The sequence below is a fragment of the Haemaphysalis longicornis genome, unplaced genomic scaffold (genome assembly GCF_048455015.1).
Source record: "Haemaphysalis longicornis isolate Haplotype H1 unplaced genomic scaffold, Haemaphysalis longicornis Haplotype H1 scaffold_1, whole genome shotgun sequence".
Lineage (NCBI taxonomy): Eukaryota > Metazoa > Arthropoda > Arachnida > Ixodida > Ixodidae > Haemaphysalis > Haemaphysalis longicornis.
The window spans coordinates 351,451,094-351,466,252 of record NW_027526203.1 but is presented as its reverse complement, the minus strand read 5'-3'; the positions used below and the strand labels follow the sequence as shown (position 1 = coordinate 351,466,252).

The 15,159-nt window shown below is 48.0% G+C and overlaps 1 protein-coding gene across 1 annotated transcript in view; it reads right to left on the bottom strand.

Annotated features, from left to right (window-relative positions):
- LOC144154763 (uncharacterized) overlaps positions 1–15,159 on the bottom strand; it is a 90,813-nt gene that overhangs the window by 15,580 nt on the left and 60,074 nt on the right. The window contains exons 2-4 of the mRNA XM_077685878.1: positions 7,185–7,381; positions 6,676–6,882; positions 160–264 (exon numbers count right to left, since the gene is read on the bottom strand). Of these exons, the coding sequence (XP_077542004.1) occupies positions 160–264; positions 6,676–6,720 (150 nt within the window). The 5' untranslated portion in view covers positions 6,721–6,882; positions 7,185–7,381. The remainder of the gene's footprint in view (positions 1–159; positions 265–6,675; positions 6,883–7,184; positions 7,382–15,159) is intronic.

Genomic DNA, 15,159 nt, shown 5'->3' with positions numbered 1-15,159 from the left:
CTCAGGCTTGTGTGCGAACGGAGCATTCGTGTAATACGAAACCATGCCGGTATTTGGCAAGGCAGCAGAGAAAAAGGGGCATGCGCTTCACAAGTGACTAAAATTGGGCAATCCAGATTTGGATCAATAAGGGGCTCAAGTGTTCGGGAGGAAGCTTACCGTGGGCTGCACTGCGCCGGAATATTGCGGAGCAGCAGCAGCTTGCGCGGGGGAAAGCAGCAGGGCAAGCACCCGGAAGCGGCTGGCAAACGGTCCCTCGGTGGCCTTCGACAAGCCAAGCAAGGACGGCACTTGGTAAGCGTTCCTTTCTGGCCACTGTTCTATCATTGGAGACAATTTTGCTGAAAGCTGGCATGGTTTCTCATTTCTCAGGGCAAGATTTCTCATTCTAAAAATATATAATGCACACGCACACACACACGCACACACACACGCGCACACACACACACACGTGCACACACGCGCGCACGCGCGTACACACACGTGCACACGTACACACACACACGCACGCACACGCACACACACACACGTGTGCACGCACGCACACACGCACGCACGGGCACGCACACGCACACACACACGCGCGCGCACACACACACACACACGTGCACGCACGCGTGTACGCACACGCCCACGCACACACACACACACACCGTATTGACTTAGTGTGGAAGGAAAATTTCGCCGCCGCGGACCGTTTCTCAAGATTCGCGTGATGCTGCCGCGCCAAAATACCTTGTTTTTTTTTTCTCGTTAAGCCGCGCCTACAACAAAACTTAAGCCGATGTTTATCATTTATCACCTCTTGGAACTCTTGGTTGCCAAGAGGTGATAAAGATTACCGATAACGGTGTCACCGAAAGTAACGTGACCTTTCAGGAGTATGGGCTATCCGAGCAAGATGTGCCCGTCACAGAAGTTACGGGTGCCGAAATCGTTCAAATGGCCACGAAAGGAGCGGACGGAGAAGACGGGGGCGACGCCGACGAACCTCCTAGTGAGGTTCACAGTTCTTTTCTGCTAAGAAATATTGCAGTGCCACAAAACCCACCCGGTGAACGTCTATTGTCTTTTTTTTCCCCTCTTTCAAACCTTTATAAAAAGCAAGATTGAAAGCTGCTGTTGAAGGGTTGGTAAGTATAGAGCCTTTTTTTGCAAAAAAACTCGATATTTCGTGGCAATTCGCGCGCAGCTTTGCGTATGTCGAAAATCCGCTTATCTCGAAATATTTCCCGGTTTTTACTACTTAACAAAGTATTACTGTATATCTTAACAAAGTATTACTGTATATATATGCAGTCTGGCCCACTTATAACAATATCCAAGTGCCAAAGAAATCCCATCGTTATAACCGATAATTGTTATAAGCGGGTTGCGAAATAAAAAGACGGAACAGAGCTCAAAACATTTTATTCGCATGCCAGCAAGGTGGTACTACTACCAATTTGCGGAAAAGAAGCCGCATTCGATCACCTTTGTTTGCCGCGTGTTAAGCTAGCGCAAATCTTCTCCAAGAGCATTTACAGGTGCCCACCTAGCTGAGGTTAATGTCCTTGGTGGAAACAAAGTCCCCGGGGGAATGTGTCACGCATTGGGCTTCTTACGAAGACACTACCTGAGTAGGCTGCGCAACCGCGTCATTAGAGTCGTCACTGTTGCACTTTTGGTGCACAATATCACCGTATTCAATCGTTATATCCGATATCATGGCACAGGAGCATTGTTATAAGCGGTTTATTTTACCATAGACAGAATACAAAAGTTGGCGATGCCATAGCTGTTCATCGTTATATCCGATATATATATATATATATATATATATATATATATATATATATATATATATATATATATATATATATATATATATATATATATATATATATATATATATATATATATATATATATATATATATATATACATATATAAGACAGAAAATAAGGGTTGGCATTCAAGAAAACCTCGGCAAGCAAAGGGGAGGTTGTGGTGGGTAATAGAAACAGATGAATTTTTTGAGTGAGAAAGAAAGTGGTGAAAAAATGCCCGCCGGGTGGGATCCGAACCCACGACCTCCAGAATACCGGTCTGGTGGTCGTGGGTTCGGATCCCACCCGGCGGGCATTTTTTCACCACTTTCTTTCTGACTCAAAAAATTCTTCATCTGTAGTACCCACCACAACCTCACCTTTGCTTTCCGAGGTTTTCTTGAATGCCAACCCTTATTTTCTGTCATATATATATATATATATATATATATATATATATATATAGAGAGAGAGAGAGAGAGAGAGAGAGAGAGAGAGAGAGTTAAGAGAAAAGGTTCCTAGCTATAAGGTTTTAACTCTATGATAGAGAAGTCAAATTGAAAAACAACAATATTTATTCTAGCGTTTCGACTGGGGGCCGGTCTTTGAAAAAGACCGGCCCCCGGTCGAAACGTTAGAATAAATATTGTTATGTTTTTCAATTTGACTTCTCTGTCGTATATATATATATATATATATATATATATAGGGTGATCAAAATGAAGTTGCAGGTATTTTTGAAAAATAGACGCTTAGGTTTCAGTTAAGATCATCTCACGCCCAGGGGGACATAGAATTAAGTGGTAAATATTGGTGTCGGTGGCATAATTAACTAAAATTGAATAATAACTTTTTAGTCGCTGCAGTAAATAGTAATGTTTGTATTCAAAAGTTCGACGCAATCGTGATTCTGCGCAGTTTCATTTGGCAGAATTCTTCTAGCGCATTCCTACTCCGAGATATCGCACTGCGAAGTTTAAATTCCGATCGCATGATTACGCATGCTAGACCGTGAAGACCGGCGCAAAGCTCCTTCTCTTTGTTCTGCGTTTCGATAACGATTCCAAGTACTGCAGATTGCTATAACGCTGGCCAAGATTTAAAGGGTGCCAGTTATCACTTTTTGCCTATGCCTCCACCCCGTTGTCAAATTAAACACCGTACACAGCAGGCACGTCACAAAAGGGAGCAGCTTTGCGCCGGAGCTCACTGTCTTGCATGCGTAATCATGCGAACGGCAACTGAACTTCGCAGTTCGATATCTCGGAGCACGGATGCGCTAGAAGAATTCGGAAAAATAAAACTGCGTAGGATGGCGATTGCGTCTAACTTTTGAATACATACGTGCCTGCTTACGGCAACCACTAAAAGTTAATTAATTAAGCCACCGACATCAATAATTACCACCTCATTCTGTGTTAACCTGGGCGCATAACCTCACTTTATAGGAAGTCTTCACGTACATCTAAGCGCTAAATTTTACAAAAAAACCTGTCGACTTAACTTTGATCACCCACTATATGTAAAAACTTGGATGCAAGCACTGGGAAAACCCAGACAAATATTTTATTTTGCCCAACGGTTTCGGCAGTGGAACTGCCTTCTTCAGGGGTAATGAACAATATGGTGGAAATGATCTTATATAAACTTAAACGGCGTGTGAAGGCAGCTCTTTCCCTCACCCACGAAAAATCGGGCAGACGGAGGAGGCAAGGACGGAACCACTCACGTGTACGTAACGCGAAATCAGCATGTTTGCATAAGAGGGAAAAAAAGCAACAATTTGTAAACATGTAACAGTGACAGGCGGACGAACACGAGAAGGGAGGGAAATGTATGAGAATAACGAAAACGGTAAAAGAAATGAGTCTGGAAAGGAACAGCTGAGTTTGAGCGTATATCCCAACGGGATATTGAATCTTAGCCGGGAAGGGAGGCTGAACCCTCGAGCTTCGTTTGTACGCAGCGGTCGCTAATTAAGAGGACGACTGCAACACCCTACCATGGCTTCGGGTTGTCTTGAAGGTATGGTTGGCATGGTATCGGGTTGTCTTGGAGCCATGTATGCATAGTTTCAAGCCAACGCGAAACCAAAGGCAAGCACAACGACACACAACAAAAATCGGAACGGGCTGATGAATAGCTGCTCTTGAAACGTCATTTCAACCGACGAAACCAATCACCGAACTCTAGTTAGTTATTTACACTTCTGCTGATGGCATGGTCGACAACATTAAAATCAAACTTGACGCTGAAGTTCCGCAGTTGTCCTGTACCGAACAGCGAAAATAAAGTGCGTAAATACTGCGTGGTAGGATAAACTCTACGAAACATTCACTCACTGCATGCATAACAATCGCCATGGGTTCCAGGGGGGGGGGGGGGGGGGGGGGGGGGGGGGGGGAGGCACACCTCCATTGATAGGGCCTGGAGGGGGGGAACTTTTTAGTAGCACGGTGAAACTAAAAAAATGTCCGAGCTTGGGATGACCTCTAGTTAACGTTTACTGAAATGGAAGAAAAGTAACTGCGAACATTTTAGATGGTTTTATCCAGACGCAGTGGTCTAGGCAACGTTGGTCGGTTTTGTTGTTCCAAGCGCCCTGTGAAAGAAATACGAAGGTACTTCAACCATCCCATCTTTGGGAGTTTTGACGGCTTGCTTGCAGCCGATGTGGGAAAAAACGAAAAAAATAAAAAAAGTAAACGTGGGAGTGGAACGCGGTGTTTTGATTCAGGACACTCAGCACTCTCCAGCCTGCTTCAACATTCTGTAGTTTATGCGATTAGTTTCATAAAAGACATGCCGTCCGTAATATGGCAGCGCACGAGCGGGAGGCTGCAACGACGGCCGCGCCGGCTGACCTGATACTGAAATTGGTGATTGTATATGGATTGAAAGGAAGGAATCACTCAAATTGCCCATCGCTGCCAGAATTACCAGTCCTGCAATACTTCCCTCTAGATACGTGCAATCCCTGAAGCATTAATTGACTGGTAAGAGGTCATGTTCCCGTTTCGTTGCTCGTTCCACTTGCTTACTGAAGGGAAGGGAAGGGTTCAAGTTTTCGTCTAAACGTTCCAAATAACCGGTGACCGACACCTCGGCACTAGCAAAGTGCGTCCTTCCACGCAGGTACAGGACAGGGGGGGTATGGGGACGGAAGAACGCAGCTAACAACCGAAGGGGAAGGCAGCGAAATACTCCTAGCTGGCCTCCAAATGCAGGGCGGGAAGAAAAAGCGGCTGCAACGCGCACGGAGGCCGAATAAAGCAATTCGAAAGCGTGAGAGGACAGTAGATCGCGAGGCAAAGCGTCCTGGGCGCCAAGCTGCCGAAGCATCGCGGGAACGCGATGGGGAGGCAAAGCGTCTCAAGCGGCAAAAGGGTGCAGCGCTTGACAACGCGAGCCAGAATGACAGCGGGTCAAGCTGCAAAGCGACAAACCCCTTTGACATCGAGAGGAAGAAGCAAAGCGTCTCAAGGACATGAGGACGAAGCCCTCCGCAGCGCAAAACCCAAGGTGCACTCAGCGTTACTCAATTGGACATTCAATGCTTTTACATTCACAACTCATACGAATTCTTAGGGGTTCTCGAGATATCGCCCCCCTTCTCGGCCCACGATCAGAAAAACAGCCCTTCCGGAAATAAATCCGCGACCTCGGTTCGTCCAACAAGGTCGCTCACACACACGCGCACGCACGCACTCACAATTTCAACCAGCGATTTAAGGCATGTGTAGTGGATGGGCACATTATTGTTTCTACACAATGGGGATCTTTGGCGAGCGCCGAAATCTTCTGCACAGTTAATATAGCGCGTTTTACTTCCAGCCTATATCGAGGTAACTTTTAGTATCTCTCACCAAGAATAGCATTGCGCGAACTGAAACCGCTTATCTCGGCCACTTGAAATTGCTGAAAGTCGCGTTCGTGCTCGCTGGTGTTGAAATAAATGCATCAACCGGCCCGTGTGTTGATATTGCACTATTTACTTTTGTCTCTACCTCTAGCTTGGTTATATACCGTATTCTCGCGATTCTAATCACCCCCCCTCCCGATTCTAAGCACCGTCCCCTACTTTCGGGAAGAAAACTTGGGAAAAAAAATTTGCATGCGAATCTAAGCACCCCCATTTCTAAGCAGCCATCGCAGGATGGATTTGAGACGAGTGGAAGTGGGACCGAGTTGACGCTAGTTTTCAATTACAAACCACTTCAACGGAACAGAAGACGACCTCTTGGGGGTACTGAGACCAGCGTCCCAAGCGGCACAACAGACTCTACTGGTGGCGAGGGTGACTGAGGATCAGACATAAGCCATCTGTACCTATTTTAAAGTAAAGCTTTACTACTTTCGTTCAGCGATTTCGTCGAGGAAGCGCCACCGCCGCTGCGGCCATGCATGCAGCGCTGGGTCATTGCGGGCAACGTGACTCGTCTCGCGCCCGGCGAAGAGGAACGGTGCGTTCGTCATGAATGAACGCCGCGTTCGCCCGGCCTCCTCCTGCGAGCGTTGTACGGAACCGAACAGCTTTGAGACGTGGTCGGCAATACCGCTAAATCAAAGGTTAACCAAGAGAAACGAAGAAACCAGATTAAGCCAAGCTTTTGCTTTGCATATCCAAGGTTAGCGGAGCTAAGCAACACCCATTTTTTTCTTTTGAATGTTTGCCAAATAGAACCTTATTTATTCCTTGTGATCGTCTCGTCGAGATACGGCCGCGAAAAAAGTGGTGGGGTGGGGGTGGGGGGTAACTTGGTTTTTCGAATCTAAGCAGCCCCCTCACGCTGGGCATCGCGATCGTGAAAAAAAGGGGGTGCTTAGAATCGAACAAATACGATAGTTCGTGGTCTCAATCCCTTACCTCTAGACGCCGTAGCGCGGAATTGCTCGCAGAGCATCGAGCCATGTCGGGGCTCGCGGTTGCCGGCCCACACGTAAGTCGGGCTGCACGATCGACGTCCGCGGGTGGCGCGGACACCACTGCGCCTCTCAGTGGGCTGGCTCTGTCAACCACAGGCCTCCCGACGCAGTTTTCAACGAGAGGCCCAGGCGTGGCCCGGGGTGCTAGCTGGAAAAAAAAGAACGAACTTGTCAAAGACGCCTCTTTCGATACCCTTTAGCAGCATGCGGGCGAAACGCTCACTCGCTCGGGGAGCCTATGGCAGCGTACGAAGCTGCCCAGCGGGCAGTGGAAATAAACAGCAAGTGAACTGACGCGGGGTCTTCAGCGTTCCAAATAACGAGACAGCGCGCGTGGGAAGAAGTGTTCGGCGTAAGGCCTAGCCGTGACCCATGGTGAAAGCAGGAAAACATGTGTAACAGGCGGCAGTTTCTATACTCTTGCTCGTAGAAGGCAAACGAAACGCTTACTTGCTCAGCCAGCTCGCCCCAGCTGAGGAGGCTTCACCATGGGTGTAAAAGAAATCGGCAGTCTGAAGCAGAGCCATCGGTCAAGGCCACCCGACGGTTGCAGTGTTCCAAATAGCCAGGCAGCGCGTGCCGGGGCCACGAGACGCCGCGCGCCCTAACACCGCGATAACCGTGGTGACGATGATGATCATGGAGGACTGCGAATAAAGAAAACGATAGACGGCGTGTTTGTGCATGCGCTGCGCCCCGATGATCGTCGAAAGTCAATGGGGGAGACACAACCCCCCCCCCCCCTTCTTCCCAGCGCATAGCTCACACAGTTTAGTTTTCTTTTCGGTAAGTTCATGCCTTAACCGGCTCGAAAGATGTTTTCTGTGTCTCACAGGACTAAAATAAGATTAAAACTCCCAGTAACGCGAAGCCCGGTATAATTTCCCTGTGGGTAATCTATCTTAATGAGACCCTGTAATGCTTTCTTCGTGTTTTTTTTTGTTTGTTTTTTTTCAAACTGGAAAGCTTTCAGGACGTGGTCAACACGCGCAATATTAGGTGACCGCAATGTACTCTAGCCTAGTACACGGTGTTACACCAATAATTTGAAAACGTAAAACAATTTTCTGAGCGAACCGCTGCTCGGTTCGCGCTTAAACTTAACACAAAAGTCGCATTTTAAGGTATTTTTTGTTTGACGCCGGCAACAGCGACTGTACTTACCAGTTTACTTTGAAAACAAATAAAAACGATTTTCGCATATGGGAGAATGGCGGCCGATTTGGACGTGTAAGACAGTGCAAGCTGATCTTTGAACCCTTCCTCCTTTCACCTAGTTTTGGACAAAATAAAGTTATTATCATCATCATCGTAAACGACGGCGACACCTGTGGTATGCAGAGCGAAGCGCATGCTGTGGATTCATGGTAGGAAGGAGCCAAATGAGGCAGCAGGCGATCAGAAAATGTGAAATCAGGTGAGGGAATAAATCCAACCTTTATTGAAAACGATGAACCGTGGGAATATTTTATTGTGATTGGTACCAGCAGCTATGCAACTATTTGTGATCATCGTAAGCTGGGGATGAAAGAGATTTTCCGATCGTCTGCTACCTCATTTTCCTCCTTCCTACCATGAATCTCCATCGTTCTGTACGTTGATCGGATAAAAGCTAAAGGACCTGGCCCACGTGCGAGCCCTTCCGCCGCCACAATACGCATGCCGCTGGATGCGTTGAGCTAAAGTGCCGCCATACGCGTTTTACATAGAAACACTCCGTTCCTCCCCATTTCAGAGAGCTAACATGCCGTGCACGAACGTGAGGACTGCACACCTATAATGTACACAGAACGCTCCTGCGGTTTCGACAAAGACGTGGAATAGAGGGGAGAAACGGGTGGCACAGAACAACTGTTGTTGGCGCTTCTGCACGGCGGCGCGGCATCGTTTGGCGGCTTATCTTGCCGCCAAACCACCACACATGCCGGTGGGTGCGTTAACCTAAGGTCTTACACGTGGCTTTTACCATGACGCGCCGAATTCTCCGTACTTTCGAGAGCTATGGTCATCCATTGCAAGAATGGTCGTCTGTCTGCCGCCTCGGCTTCTGGTGCATGGTAACATTGTCCGCTCCGTCGCCCCTTCCGGTGCAACACAAATACGAAATCCTGCTCGCCGGTTTCTCTTCAGTTTCACCCATCAAAAGCTGGTGTACCTCGCTTGCCGCCGTCACTTACTGACAAGCATTACTGATAAGACAGAAAAAGCTCGGCGTCGCCTTTCAGCCTCGGTAGCACTCCTCAAGGATCAATAGCAGTCGTTTCTAGTTTGTCTCCTCCACTCACTCTCAAGCCTTGCTTCCCCCGCCACGGCGTGACGAGTCAATCCCCTTTTCCGACCAGACTGACTTGGAGCTGCGCGCCCCTCTGCCGCTTTCTCGCGCGGGGAGAATGACCCCACCAGGCAATTATCGTCTCTTTGCTGCCGCCTCCTGTGTCTGCGCTACCGTAACCTCGCCACTGGCAGTTAAAGTAAGACACCATTAGCTATTGTATTTCATGCGTTTCCCGCAACACGCCGATGGGGAACGGTGAGTGCTTCTTCGTGGAAAAATACAGAGAAAGAGCCCGGATGGATTTAAATACCCGATTAAAACAGAAAAGCCGCCAGAAGAAGGGGTCAGTTCGCGACCCAAAGGTTCAAACGGCTCGTCTCGTCTCTCTGCTGCCGCCGCCTGTGTCTGCGCTACCGCAGCCTCGCCACTGGCAGGTAAAGTAAGACACAATTAGCCATTGTACTTCATGTTTTCCCTCGACACGCCGTTGGGGAACGGGAGGGCGCTTGTTCGTGGAAAAATACGGAGAAAGAGCGTGGATGGATTTGAATACCGGATTAAAACAGAAAAGCCGCCAGAAGAAGGGGTCAGTTCGCATAGTTATAACCCGACCCGAAGGTTCAATGCACTCGTCTCTTTGCTGCCGCCGCCTCCCTACAAGCAGGTAATGTAAAGCACCATTAGCAGTGGCGCAGCGCACCTACGGGCGGGGGGGGGGGGGGGGGGGTTCTTATCCACAAGAAGGGAGATCAGCCTCCTCTCGGTGGTGTGTTGGTTGTTTACCAAGGTAATAGTTAACCGCATAAGCGACAGCCTAGATTTCCAACAACCGAGGGAACAAGCCGGCTTTAGAAAAGGACGACAGATCACATCCATGTCATCAATGAAGCAATTGAAAAATCAGCGGAGTATAATAAACCCCTTCACATGGCATTCATAGACTATGAAAAAGCGTTCGATTCGCTAGACACCGCAGCAGTGCTGGAAGCATTAAAGGACCAGGGAATCGAGGAGACTTACATAAGACTCCTAGACGACATATATAAGGGGTGTACGGGCAGGAAAATCCTCCACACGAAAAGCGAAAAGTTTACGATCAGAAAGGGAGCACCAAAATTGTTCACAGCATGTCTGGAAAATATATTTAGGAAGCTTAACTGGGAAGAGGTGGGATTACGGGCAAACGGAGAATTCTTGAGCCATTTGAGGTTTGCGGACGACATAGTCTTGTTCAGTGAGACTGCAGAACACCTGTAAAAAATGCTTCAAGACCTAGTCAGAAAGCTGGGCCATCGGATTAAAGATAAACATGAATACGTCTAAAGTAATGCTAAATAAACATGCTGGAAGCACTCTCTTCCGCCTAGGTACCGAAATACTAGAAGAAGTAGAAGATTATATCCATCTTGGACAGGTTGTCAGTGCTGACCCTAACCACGAGAAAGAAATCTGGCCCAGATAGGAATGGGACGGGGTGCATTCGGCAAGCACCCCCAAATATTCAAAATTAAGCTACCTCTATCACTAAAAAGAATAGTAAACAACCAATGCGTACTACCGGTGTTGACATATGGGGCGGAAACTTGGCGCCTTACTAAACAATTGGAAAGAAAACTTAGGTCGGCTCAACGAGCCATGGAACGAATAATGATAGGAGTAACACTTAGGGACAGGAAACGAAGCCTCCTGGATCAGGGAACACGCTCGAGTAGAAGATATCATAATTCAAAATAAGAAGAAATGGACTTGGGCAGGCCATGTAATGAGACGAAATGACAACCGGTGGACCACCAGGGTAACTGAGTGGCTACCGAGAGACGGGACCAGAAGGAGGGGAAGGCCGGTAACTCGATGGAGGGACGAAATACGAAAGTTCGGAAGCAAAGAATGGACTCGAACAGCGCAGGACAGGAGCGGATGGAAGTCAATGGGAGAAGCCTTCGTCCTGCAGTGGACTTAAATAGGCCGATGATGATGATGATGATGATGTTGTTGGTAGTGGTGGTGGTGGCAATTATTCCACGTCGCGATGCTGAGTCAGTACAATACCTATTGTAACCCCGCACAAGAAACGTCTGAGACTGCAGGCCTAGGGAGACGAGAAAACAGCTCCCGCTTTTTTTTACCTCAGCGCAAGTTGCAGCCACGCAGACCAGTGTCAGCGTGTCGGTTCGGTAATCCGTGGCTGCAGCTGTCACGTTTTGCGAGTATTATCAACGCAAAATTGGCTACTCTCACGTCAGTGATGGAGCCAAATTTATAGAAACTTGGAGACCGTAAGTTGCGCAAAAAAATGTCAATGAGGCAGGAAGTAGGGGGGGCCGAGCCCTGACATAAAAATGCTTGGGGGGGCTCTGGCCCCCCTTGCCCCCCCGGTTCCGGCGTCCCTGGGAGCAGGCGCTCGACGGCCCCACGCAGCAGAGCGCGCGCCGCCCGAAACAATCACCCATGGCTCGCGACGCGTGGCCGGCATAATCGCGATACCGCCCCGGCCGCGCAGGAGCGAACGAAAAACACGTCCGCACCACACGACGACCGAGGCAAGGTGCTACGTGATTGGACGATATCCAAGATTAGAATTCCAACCAGTTTCGGTTTCGCTTCTGTGAAACAACATGCTTAATTGGCATCCGACGTTATCGTTGGGTGGACATTCTCGATATCTCAGTAATCGGCATAACACGCTTCTGCCATGTTTTCAGCTGTGAAATGCGTAAAATAAGCCTACCAGCATGGCTTGGAATCACAACCATCACTAGCCGAGTTGTACGCATGCAGTGGATGAACGCCCTCCACGTCACCGGAGACGTACGCTCAAATGCGATGCACTCTTCCCCCGTCTTTGGAGCTTGCCTGGCTCGTGCCTGTATCGTAAGAGGCGTGTTCGCTCCAGGCCAAAGGTCGGCTGATTCGGGACTGCGCCCGCAAGCAGTCAGTGCTTATGGCAACACCACAACGAGAACTCGCCAGCGCGGCAGTGTCAGTCTGCAAGCACTCTGCGAACTCGCTTGTGTAGCAATGAACGTCACAGCACAAAAATGTGGAATTAAATATAGAAAATATTGCCCAAAACAAATAAATTAACTTAAAAAAAGTGTGCCCTATCGGGTGATTCGAACCTTCGAATTGCAAAACAATATACCTAGTGCTCCAGACCACTGGCCCATAAGCCCTTTTTTTTTCTTTATTACATGGGAGAATACGCTCAAACGTGACAGTACGTGGACTACACAGTCGAGGAAACAATAAGATACACTGAAGTTAGGAAAAGCAAAAATACACCAAAATTCAGGCAAACACACACAAGCGTTTAGAAGAGGGAACCAGTCAGGTGGTTGGTCAAGTGAATAATGCACGCTATGAACGAATTCCACAGTTTCTCGGAAATATTACTTTGTTTATCTTGGTGGCTCCGAATGCATATCACATCAGCGACATTGCCACAGACTGTAGAAACCAATCAACACAAACATGTCGTAGAATGGCTCACCAGGACAGCCGAATGACAAAAATGGGATTAAGAAAGGCGTAATGTCCATGTCTTTTCTGGGCGTTCCCTGCAAAATGTCCCAGAAAAAGACAGCATCTCTGCAATCTACAAAACAGTGATAAATTGCCTCTGGTCGAGAACATAGCCGACAGTCTGTCGACAAAGCTATAAACAGACCCCGGTCTTTCATCCAAGTGTTAACAGGGAGCGTACCAGTGTGTAATTTAAAGAAAAATGTTTTAACGCCTGGCGGAACACCCATTTTACACACTCTATTGAGGATATCGTGGTACGGACACTGGACAGCGCTGTCAGGGGCGAAAACATAACGATATATTGCATAGCCAGTTTACATTTTTGTTTAGTTTCAGTATTTCAAGCAGCTTAGATGACTATTTTTAGCAGCGCAGTTGTTTTGCAAATCGTAATTTTTCGTGTCCGCAGTAAAAACATCTAAAATAAACCCGTATGGGTGGGCACAAACCTCAGCGTCTAGGTTACTCCCTGAGGAAACGAACTAATTAGGAAGCACCCCCTCATCCTGAGAGCAGATGTGACAACCGAACAAAGTAAGGACATTCCGCGAACACTAATACCACATCTCACTAGTGCCTCCTTGAAAAATATCCACCTGTTACACGATGCCGAACGGAGTGTACTGCCCGCATAAATGCCTTCCGCCGAATACCCAATAAAAGGCAACTGTACGCCCTATACATATATTATTGAGCTCAACTTCATGCGTAGGCCCTGACGCGTGTGTTCGGAATCCTAGCTCAGGTATGTTACATGACACGTCTTTTTGGCTCCGTTGCGCGTTTCAAGAACAAACTTTACCCCGTGAGTTTTCTTCAGGGTAGCCCCTGACTTGCCTTAACCATTCCTTCTTCGGTCAACATGCGGGCTACGATGGCAGCTTAGCGGAGTTTGCAGATTTCGTGTGTCTTTCGCAAGGCATGTATAAACTTGGAAGTCATGAAGCGTTTTCTGCAGGGGAAAAGGTCCCAGTTGCACGCCTGCTGTGCGGACGTGGCCGCATACTCGCACCCACACGTCCCTGCATGCGCGGTACACGGCGAGCGCTGGCAGTATGACTGCTATGCCACGTCCCGCCCAAACGAAACGACGTAGCCAGGTACAGCGCCAGTCACAGCTTGTCGCCGCTCGCCAGAAAGTAACTCTCGGTGAAAACAAAGTTACGCGTGAGGGAAAGGTGTTGGTTGTGTGGTGAGAAATTGCGCTAGCAATCGCTACATGCGGTCGTAGTGTAAGCGGCCACTGAATATCCCCCGCGATGCTAAGCCTTAAGTTGTCTATCCGCACTGGCCAAGGAGGGACCTGGCTGAACTGAACGATTTAACTGATTCAACCCACGTTACCGGACTCGTATACTAAAAAATAAATCGTGTCATTCCAATGTAGGCTTTAATTCGCCTGTTTACAACTGCATTGTATCAGCGTAGGCTAAAAAGACAAAGCAATTAAAACCACAAAAAAACTTGCAAGAAACCTTGCCTGGCCAAGCGTTGAAATAATTCGAAGAAACCAAAATATAAATTCAAAATTTTCAGATGGAGTAGAAGTAGGTTTGAGGGATTAAATGTGACTTTCATGTGCAGTCCCGGACAATATTATATGTCCTCATCCAACATCAATACTCCCTTTAAATTCAGTTCCCATCGGAATACGATGATCGAACATGCATAAATCCATATACAGTAGACTCTCGATAAACGGAACTTCAAGGAACCGAAAAAATTAGTTCTGTTTAACAGGAGTTCCGCTTACCGACATCGATGTATGAAAGCGAAAATTTATGTGCGTACACACTGTCAATACCATTTCATGGAACTCGAAGCATCAGAAGGTGAATGCAGCTGATAGTTTTTCAGAAAGCATGAAAACCAAAAGAGGTTTAGGCACAGCACTCACAAAGTTAATTTGGCAACAAATAGTCCCTGAGCATCAAATGCATCAAATATGTTTGTTTGAGTCCTTGAAACTGCGTCTTCACGGAGGTTAGAGGCGTCAACTTCGCGAGTGCTTACGAGCCACCTAATGTAGAAGACGGCAACGCGGTAATGAAGCGCGAATAGCACCACGATGGCACGAACGAAGCAATAGGAGCAGAGCCCCGTAATCTCGGCGTCTTAAATCGAGACCATACGACTGGAACAAGAACTGTGATGTTGCATTCGTTGCGCTAACACGGCTGACCACTAACGAGACGAGGTTTACGAGGAGGGAGGAAAAAAAATTACACCATCTTCCCGTGGGGAACCCTGATGAGGATGCGAAGCATCGTGGCGGTTCCGTGTGGTTCCATTGTGTTGCCGTTATGTTGAGTGATCTGGTTTTTACTAGCGCCAGATGGAATTCCGCGTCCGTGTCCACACCGGTGGCAAAGGCACGCAAGTGCTGTTGTGTTACGGTGAGTAGGCGGTGGTTCTCGAGGCGCCGAAACTCGTCCATCATGTTCTTGTCGATGTTGTCTCTGTGGTAGAATCGGTAGTCTCCGTCAGCGTTGGTGAGGTAAAGGTTGTTGACATTGGTGCACCGGCTGAGAGCAATGTACACGCCCTCCTCTTCGCAGCTTTGTCTTCTTCTTCTTCTTCTTCGGCGGTTCCCCTACGGGAAGATGACGATGGTGGTTGAACGCG